Consider the following 9350-nt stretch of genomic DNA (forward strand, 5'->3'; position numbering starts at 1 on the left):
GCGCGCGAGCTTATAATTAGCGAATACAACGCGTGGCGAACACATGTGTGCCGCAAGTATGCTTATATATTATCTTGCGAATTTGCGCGTCTCGAGTGTGTCGTGTATACGAGAGGGACTTGGCGCGTGTCTCGAAGCATATCCGCTTGGAAGTCTCGCTATATGTATACACACGATCTGTAGGTCGTCGAAAGCAATCTTGACGATGTTTAAAGGCCAATGTCAACCTGGTGTTTCTCCGTGACATAATCGGTTGGAAGCTCCTTTTTCTTCTTATCGCATCGCTCGATCCGCAAAGTAATTCGATGCAACTAAGTCTCTCCCGACGCGCGTACACCTGTATTACTCGAATTTACCGCAGTTGCATGGCTCGTGCGGTTTTTCAGCGATCGCGCGAGTACACGTCAATTGTTGAGCACGTCATCGTGTGTAGTACACGTAAAATCTCTTTAAAGTTGCGCAGAAATATTAGCGCGATAATGTCAAACAGCGACTGCTCGTGTACATAGGCGTGATTGAGATGTTTTTAACGATTATTGGCATTCCGCACGAGTTGCTAAGAGGAAAAATCATTGGATCGCGAGTAGCAGCTCGGTAGATCGGCGCTTCACAAAGTATATGTGCCGCGTTTAGGTAATTCGAGCGTCTATAGCCGTACTTGATGGATCTATAGGCACGAAGATACAATCTATCGCTCGCTCGTCGGATGTACAAGACAATGTCCAGATTCAAGCGTTTAGCCACGTGACTGGCCAGTGTGGGATATATACACAAGTCCAGCTTGTATAAAAGCAGATACATGCGTGCGTGCGAGACGCACATATATATATTTTGTGATACAGAAATGATGCTCGGCAGCGAGCATGCGAGGGTGGGGAAGCTGAAATTTTCGAGTTCTCCTCGCGGCTTCGAATCGTCAGAGAGTCGTCGTCACTCTGTATCGCGCGCGCATATCGCCCCGCAGCCAAGCCAGCAAGCAAGCAACGTCGTGCGCGCGCGAGAACCTCAGCGTTGTCAGTGTATGATCGCCAGTTGCGAGTTGGGTGCCTTCGTGTACACGAGCAAGAGAGGAGACTCGCTCGCGCCCGCTACACTCGCTCCGATTGATTTTGTATATAGCCTCGCGCGCGCGCGCTCACAGCCAAACAAGGAGGAAAAAGGGTGCAAAAATCGGCAAAATGTCAACGGCGCTCTATCAGACCGCCATGGCCGCTATCGGCAAGAAGGTGCCCGAAAAGTTGCAACCACTGTGGAAACATCCGGCAGGTAAGACGACGATTCCAGGCTCTTTTTTTCCGCTGCTCCGTTTGTGCCACGCGCTCGCTCGCTCGACTCCGCGGGGTTAACTGGGTCAAGGTTTAGCCGTTTGACCTTAGCTGTATAAATTCTATATACGTATGTCGTACGCTACTGTGTACGTAATGACGTATGCGCTCGCTCCTCGTGTATACTGCTGTATGATGCTGATTTCCGCGTGTGTACGAGACTCTTACGCGATCATCGGGCCTTTTTACTTTTGCTCTCTTGCGACCAACATATGTGGGAACGTCGCTTGCTATCTTCTTCTTCTTTTTTTCTTTCTACCGCCGTGCGTAGCGTCGTATACACATATAGGAGCTCCGACTGTACGGCACGCGAACGGAGTGATCTCGCCCGGAATGATGAGAATTACAAAGCTGTAAGACGATACTTTTACGCCTCGACAAAATGATCCATGTCGCGCGCCTCGCACGACTCGATTTACATGCGGCAATCCTTTTTTTTTCTCTCTCTCTCTCTCTCTCTTTCGCTTTTTCGACACTTTAAGCTTCGCATCGTTTATTGCACGCATTCTTTGAACGCGCGCAGAGGGGGCATTTCAATCGGGTTCGAAGGTCACGTCATTTTAACTGACTGCGCGCACTCGATAGATAGAGCCAAATTTCATGTGCACTCTGCAGCGCGACGCATCTCATTGAAAATGCATTGTTTATAAAAAAAGTAAAGATAATGAAACGAATGTCGTTGACGCTAATCCATAACGACCTTGCGGCGATTGACAACTTTTTTTTGCGCGTGCATCAATACCGTATTAGCGGAAGTCGCGCTACTAGCACGACGAGGCATTTCTCGTTTCGCATTTGATGAAACAAATTTAGAAGCTCTCGATTGTGTAATAAATATTGTACAACCACGATCGTATACGATTGAAATTCTCGACCCCACTTAGTTACAACGTGACCCGTTATATACTTGTGTTATATATTATTATTTAGATACATCATTTCGAAGAAAATAATACAATAGCTCGTGTACGAATTCGTATTGATCAATAGATCATTGATTTTTTTTGGCAAATGAAAAGTTTGATGAAAAGCTTGGTCTGTCTGTCCGTTGATAAATTCATCACGAGTTTATTCGACGCTCGCTCGCTCGCGATATCTTATCAGCAAAAATAAAACATTCTAATGATTTTCTGCAATCGCTAATACAATACTCTCTGTAATGCGCAACTAATCATCTCTATGCAATGATTTGCAGGTCCGCAGACGATCTTTTTCTGGGCACCAGCGTTTAAGTGGGTAAGTCTCGTATTTCCTGCCTCGCAGCAGTTGGATCGCTATTACGAATACGTTAGTCACGTGTGTTGCATGCAAATTGTCTGTTGACGGCGTGCCAACTTGACTTTTCCGTCCTTGATTCTGTCGCGAATTCCACAAACATTTTGCTTATAGCTTTTGTCGATTGTGTATTTACGAATAACTTTTTTATGTTTAACAGGGCCTCGTATTGGCAGGTCTTAGCGATCTTCAGAGGCCAGCCGAACAGCTCTCGATCAGCCAGTCGGCCGCCCTTGGCTTGACCGGTACCATCTGGACAAGATACTCCTTGGCGATCACACCGAAAAATTGGAGCCTTTTCAGTGTTAATCTTTTCGTCGCTTTCACGGCCATCTACCAAATATCTCGAGCTCTGAGGTACACACATTATCCCCAATATAAATAAGCAAGAATACAAGAACATATTTTTATTTTTCATCTTTTCTGTTGTTGCAGACATCAAATGGCACAAAAAAGCTTAGAAGCACCCGCGAAATCGACAGTACCCAAATAACTATGAAAATTGACGAATTAATACATTCCTCACGAACTTATTTAGCTTGGAACAAAGTGAACTATGAGAAAAATATATATTTTATCTAATGTATCGGCTCAAAACAAAGCTCAAGCTCCTCTTGTGTTGTAAACCGTGTTCGAGGTGCATTGGACTGTTTCGAACTGACTATAGGAAATATTAAAATTATCTGACTCGCAGGTCGACGCAGAGTCGCAGCCCGCGTAGACCGTCACTACGCAGCGAAGATATTTATTTTCATTCGTGCACATGGAATAAGAATATTATTTTTTATGAAAATGTACATTCTAAGTCTGTAATAGAACTTGTTGTAAATATGAATATCATGTCTGTTTACAAAATAAGGCATGTGGTGCAAAAAGTCAACTGTGAGAAAAGATGTTATTTATGTTAAAATTGTACAGTATATATAATAAGCATGACGTAATTGTTGGAGAGAATGAAAAAAACTCCCTAAACTATCGGTGCAAAAGAATAAAAAACTTAAACACTTTTTAAAATTGAGCGTATTTCATTCATTCATTCATTGACTTTTTCCCCAAAATCGTAAATAAATTGATGATACAAACGATTACACAATGTTTGAGCTTAAATAGGATCGATATTGATTTGAGATCAAATAATTTAGTAGTGATTCGTTTAATGTATGTAATTCAACTTCAAATAGATAATTAGCAAGTCAGCAATAAAGTAATTACCATTTAATTTGCATTTACACGTGCTACTTTTAAACTATTTATAAAAACAATCTAGTTGATTGTAAAAAAATTATTACAATCATAAACAAAGTTTATTGAAGCACGACACTATGCGTACATTTGAAAATTAAAATTTGGCGCCATTAGCTTTTCGCGCAAAGCATTTGCCTGAGAGTAGTGAGAGTGCGCGACCGCGTCCTTCGCAGAAACGCCATTGCTATCGACGCTTGTGTGCGTGTATGTGTGCGTGTAACTCGCTACGTCGATGACAATTTATTTTATCATAGAAAAAAAACTTGATGAGCTTGATCGGGAACTTCAAGTCAAGTCACAAGACCTCACCAAATCAAGTGTCAGTTTCCGAAAGTGCACTAAGTTTCGGCTGACTGCCTCGTGAATAGCCAACTGTACATCTTATCTCGAAGGAAAAGTACTACGTCAGTTTGCAGCTGAGGCAAAGCCTCATCAAAGTTTACTACAAAATTCCGAGCCGAGCAATGGGTCGTTATAGAAGGTAATTATTATGGCTGAATTGACAAGGAGATACTGATTTACCATTTTGAAGGTGGTTAATTATTCGTGTTTTGTAACTCCTATACTTGTTTTAATATGGTGTTTCGTGTTTATTTTGCGAGCTATTCAGTATTTTTGTTATGACCTTATCAGCAATTCATGATTCTTTTTCAACATAGTCGTAGTCGTGACCGAGACCGGAGACGGAGATCACGCTCTCGTTCCCGTAGTCGATCAAGGGATCGACGAGGATGGGGTGGAGGTAGAGATCGGGGACCCGTTGGTGGTGGTCGCAATGGTAGAGGTCAACCTGGAGCAAACTTGAAGAAACCAAGATGGGACTTGAGCAGATTGGAACCATTCAAGAAAGATTTCTATGAACCATGTGAGGCAGTTAAAAACAGAGATCCAAGAGTTGTAGAACAATACAGAAGTGATAAAGAAATTACCTTAAGAGGTAAAAATGTTCCCAATCCAGTTTTATATTTTGAAGAAGCAGGTTTCCCAGATTATGTTATGAGAGAGATCAGGTAACACAATTTAAAATTGTCAAATTATTTTTGTTTTTATTATTTTGTTTTTACCATTGGTATAAAATTAAAACATATTTTAGACGGCAAAATTTCAAAGAACCAACCTCGATCCAAGCCCAGGGCTGGCCAATAGCCTTGAGTGGTCGTGATATGGTTGGCATTGCTCAAACTGGATCTGGCAAAACTCTCTCATATATATTGCCAGCTATTGTTCATATTAACAGTCAGCCAAAATTATGTCGCCGTGATGGACCAATTGCTCTAGTTTTAGCTCCTACTCGTGAGCTTGCTCAGCAAATTCAGCAGGTTGCTGATGACTTTGGTCATTCTTCAGGTATTCGTAATACCTGCCTCTATGGTGGAGCCCCAAAAGGATCTCAAGCACGTGATCTTGACAATGGAGTTGAAATTATAATTGCTACTCCTGGTCGACTTCTGGATTTCTTAGAATCTGGTAGAACAAATTTGAGACGATGCACTTACCTTGTATTGGATGAAGCTGACAGAATGTTGGATATGGGTTTTGAACCTCAAATACGAAAGATCATTGAGCAAATCAGACCTGATAGACAAACCCTTATGTGGTCTGCTACTTGGCCTAAAGAAGTAAAAAATCTTGCTGAAGAATTTTTGAAAGATTATGCTCAAATTAATGTTGGTTCTCTACAATTATCTGCGAATCATAATATTCTGCAAATTATTGATGTTTGCAGTGAAGCAGAAAAAGAAATTAAGTAAGTAGCATTAAATGAACATAATGAAAAGATACTAATAATTTCTTTTTTAATTAGGTTGAGTACTTTATTGAAAGAAATCATGGCTGAAAAAGAAAATAAAACAATTGTTTTCATCGAAACAAAGCGCAGGGTTGATGAAATCGCTCGAAAAATGAAGCGTGATGGTTGGCCGGCAGTTTGTATCCACGGCGATAAAAGTCAACAAGAGAGAGATTGGGTTTTGCAAGGTACGTCACGTAATCGTTATCCTATATCTGTCACAAATTGTCACAAAAATGAAATAATTTTTTATGAATTTTAGACTTCCGATCTGGCAAAGCTCCGATACTAGTAGCTACAGACGTAGCAGCGCGAGGTTTAGGTAAGCTTTTAAACACCTGAATGAATAATCCAGTATGCATCAATCACAATAATTTTTATTTGTTTCTTTTGTGAAAAAAAACATTGTTAAGTGGTGTAAAATTTCGAGTCAGTAGAATTTAAATGTATATAAAATTTTGTCTTTCAATGCACCATAACTTGTAAATATAAACTGCAGTTACATAAGTGCATGGTAAAGTTGAGCGAGAGTAAGCGAGTTGAAGGGTCAATCATAAATGAGTATGAAATGTATAGTGAAATCAAAATGAAAGGGAAACGGCGAGTCCGTGTGTGCACGGCTCGCTAGAAAAGCATCATCAAGTCTGTTTGAAGAAAAAAATTAAATCGGCCGGATGATTTTTTATGCATTGCAGAGGCACATCGCGCGCAGGCCCATGTCGACGTCGACGCCGGGTAATGCAAATGCCTCAAACCTCTCGCCTTGGCTCAACATTAGCAGCAGCAGCAGCTGCATACGAGCGTGTAGAGTCGTCGCTCACACGTGCAGGCAGTTATCGCAGTGAATCGCTGCTCTCTCGGCGACGACCGACCGAGCGGTCGAGCGTGCGATATTCAAATCGGTGAGCTGTCCAATTCACAGGTGGATTTCGGGCGGAGAAGGAGTCAGAGAGAAAAATAGAGCGATAGAGGACGAGCGCAGGCAGGATCCCGAAGACCTGGAGTCCTGATCCGTCCACGCGCTAGCGTCTCTCACTGCAACTCACGCTCCGTCGCTGCGCTGCTCACTTAATCTCATGGTGTATTTGCATTGTCTGGGCGTCTAGGCGTCGTCAGTCGTCTGTGCGCTGAGGTGCCTTGGGCTGCGACCGATCGGGCTGAGACGTGACTCGGCCGCACACACATAACTACCTACTCTCACGCGCGTGGTGCCTCCTCGTCGATCGTCCTGCTGCGTAGTCGTCGTCCTAGTCGGGACGCGCGCACAGCCTCTCCAGTAGGTGCAGTCAGCGAGCGAGAAGGGCGACACGTGTTTAAGACCGCCTCGATAATTATCGCCGACTCCCCGTTGACGAAGACGTCGATACGACGTCGACGACGATGACACGGCGTCGACACGGCTCTGGCAGTTTTCGCTTGTGCGACGTACGCAACACAGCCACGCAGCGTGTTGCGATAGCCCGCACACTTTATTGCCGAGGCACAGATTCATGTACGAGCGGAGAGTGCAGCTCTCTACCGTCCTCCTCCTCCTCGTCGTCGTCCTCCATCTTCCTTCTCTTCCTCGCGCGGCTCGTCGTCTGGAGGCGACGCAATCGCCGAGAGATCGAGACCGAGACCGAGAAAGAGAGAAGAGATGTCGGGCGCAGGCAGGGCACGCAAGCGGCTCCCCCGATCGCAGGTTGGCCGGCTGCAGTTCGCACACGCGAGACCTGATAGTCTCGATAATTGCGTTTATCGATGGCTTGGCTCTCTATGTGTGCCGTCCCCGAGACAGAGAGCGAGAGATGACGAGCCAGGCCCGGGTGGCGCGAGACGCCCACTCCGCCCGGCCCACGCTCTCCTCGCCGACCACCGCAGAGAGTGCGCACATTGTTCTGCGTGTGTGCTGCCTTGCATTTAGTATGATTATTACAATCTCAACAGTTTGTCCATCGTAATATTATCTTTTATTTTATTTTTTTTCCTTATTTTCTTCTTCTTCGAGTCGTGTATAATCTGTTCTTTGTTATATGCGACTGGCAATAATTTGTCATATTAAAAGTTCAAACAATCATGCTTTTACCAGTGAACGTTGGTAAATGATAAATGAACAGTTACGCACACATGTCTATTCGCGATCTTAAATTTTTATCCTATAAACAATGAATCTACAGTATTTATACATTTCTGTCTTAATTTTTATTATTATTTTTTATTTCTCTGATTATCCGGTATGAAACATTGTTTCACTTGATTTCAAATTTCTAGTATACGAAAAGTTGAAAAAAAATTTAAAAACCATGTAAACTTCCGTTTATGTAAGAAACTTTCGTGTTTGAAAAAAATCCCCGTATCACATGCATCAAATTGATTTAAGCGATCTTAACTTACTGTGTATCCATCAATAATAATTAACCAAAGTCACAGGTATTACCAAAGCTTTGCTTCATCATGCTTTTATTATCAATTTACAGATGTCGAGGACGTTAAATTTGTTATTAATTTCGACTACCCGTCCTGCTCGGAAGACTACGTGCATAGAATTGGCCGTACTGGACGCCGACAAAAGACCGGTACAGCGTACACCTTTTTCACGACGAGTAACGCTAGCAAAGCTAACGATCTCGTCCAAGTGCTGAAAGAAGCGAACCAAGTTATCAATCCGAAACTCCTGGAACTGGCTGACAGAGGAGGCGCTTTCGGCGGCCGTCACAGAGGTAAAATTAAAACAAATGAATATCAAGCTGCGAATTACGAGAGAAAAAGAAACGATTTTAACCCCCTGAAAAATAATTAGGTGGCAGAAGCAGATGGAGAACGAGAACCGCCAGAAGGAAGGAGCGCAGCTTGTCGAGGAGCAGATCTCGCAGTCGGAGTCGTGAGCGCAATGGCAACTCACGGCGGAGCTATTCGCGAAGTTATTCGCGTAGTTATAGCCGAAGTCGTAGCCGTAGCCCTTTAAGGCGTTAAGAAAATCTATATCGAATAAACAATCATGTAAATGTAGACAATTATTATTTCAATGTAATGATTTCATTCTCGTTCATTGTCAACAAAATTGTATGCAGAAAAATTTAGGGCATTGTTAGAAATTGTGTGCTTGGGCCAAAATTGTATTTTTGTCTATAATTTTAAATGATACATTTCCTGCATGGAAACAAAAGATCTTGTACTGTGTAAATACATTACATAATATTTATAATAAATATATTACATATTATTATGTATTGATTGCAATTTATGTAGCTTTTTGCGAAGAATTTTGAAGAGATTATAACATCTTTGTTATGCATTTTTAAGTGATCAAAAGATGTTGATTACATTAGCAATAACTCATTTTTTTTTGCATGATAACAAGCGATTGGCGTTATGTTTATGAAATCGAGTTCATGTCTCTCAGAATAAATTTTTTAATCAAACTAGAAAAAACCGCGTTATGCTTATAGAACCCGGAAAATGATGTACACAATTACTCTAGTATAGCAATGACTCAATTTTTAAAATTGTATTATTTAACATTTTTTAGCTCGATTATTTACTATTAATACGAACTAAGAAAGTTTTTTATTGTAACTTTAATATCTATCTATTACACTTGAAATAAGAAAATGTAATCTATAAAATTATTTGTATGTTGTCAGATGGCAAGAATAAAATAAAATTAAACATATATCTCTTGCGAAGAGCCGCTTTCAGTATTATTCCGTTGTGACATCCCTCCTGTCCGCATTAAA

General features: G+C 41.9%; 2 protein-coding genes across 3 annotated transcripts; both read left to right on the forward strand.

The window, feature by feature from the left end:
* The first annotated feature begins 913 nt into the window (after positions 1 to 913).
* On the forward strand, positions 914 to 3589 carry LOC106657681 (mitochondrial pyruvate carrier 4-like). The gene is made up of 4 exons (XM_014379308.2): positions 914 to 1266; positions 2521 to 2561; positions 2761 to 2957; positions 3036 to 3589. Exons 1-4 carry the CDS (start codon positions 1179 to 1181, stop codon positions 3091 to 3093), a joined length of 384 nt encoding a protein of 127 aa, XP_014234794.1. The 5' UTR covers positions 914 to 1178; the 3' UTR covers positions 3094 to 3589.
* Positions 3590 to 4018: 429 nt separating this feature from the next.
* On the forward strand, positions 4019 to 9288 carry LOC106657711 (probable ATP-dependent RNA helicase DDX17). 2 transcript variants are annotated; one of them, XM_014379373.2, is made up of 7 exons: positions 4019 to 4326; positions 4505 to 4855; positions 4939 to 5592; positions 5650 to 5822; positions 5897 to 5956; positions 8091 to 8333; positions 8414 to 9288. In XM_014379373.2, exons 1-7 carry the CDS (start codon positions 4310 to 4312, stop codon positions 8584 to 8586), a joined length of 1671 nt encoding a protein of 556 aa, XP_014234859.1. In that variant the 5' UTR covers positions 4019 to 4309; the 3' UTR covers positions 8587 to 9288. The 2 variants fall into 2 exon arrangements, with proteins under 2 accessions (XP_014234859.1, XP_023317584.1); XM_023461816.1 differs by lacking the exons at positions 8091 to 8333; positions 8414 to 9288 and adding an exon at positions 6330 to 7520.
* The last annotated feature ends 62 nt before the right edge of the window (positions 9289 to 9350 follow it).

The sequence above is a fragment of the Trichogramma pretiosum genome, unplaced genomic scaffold (assembly GCF_000599845.2).
Source record: "Trichogramma pretiosum strain Unisexual culture from Peru unplaced genomic scaffold, Tpre_2.0 scaffold71, whole genome shotgun sequence".
Classification (NCBI taxonomy): Eukaryota; Metazoa; Arthropoda; class Insecta; order Hymenoptera; family Trichogrammatidae; genus Trichogramma; species Trichogramma pretiosum.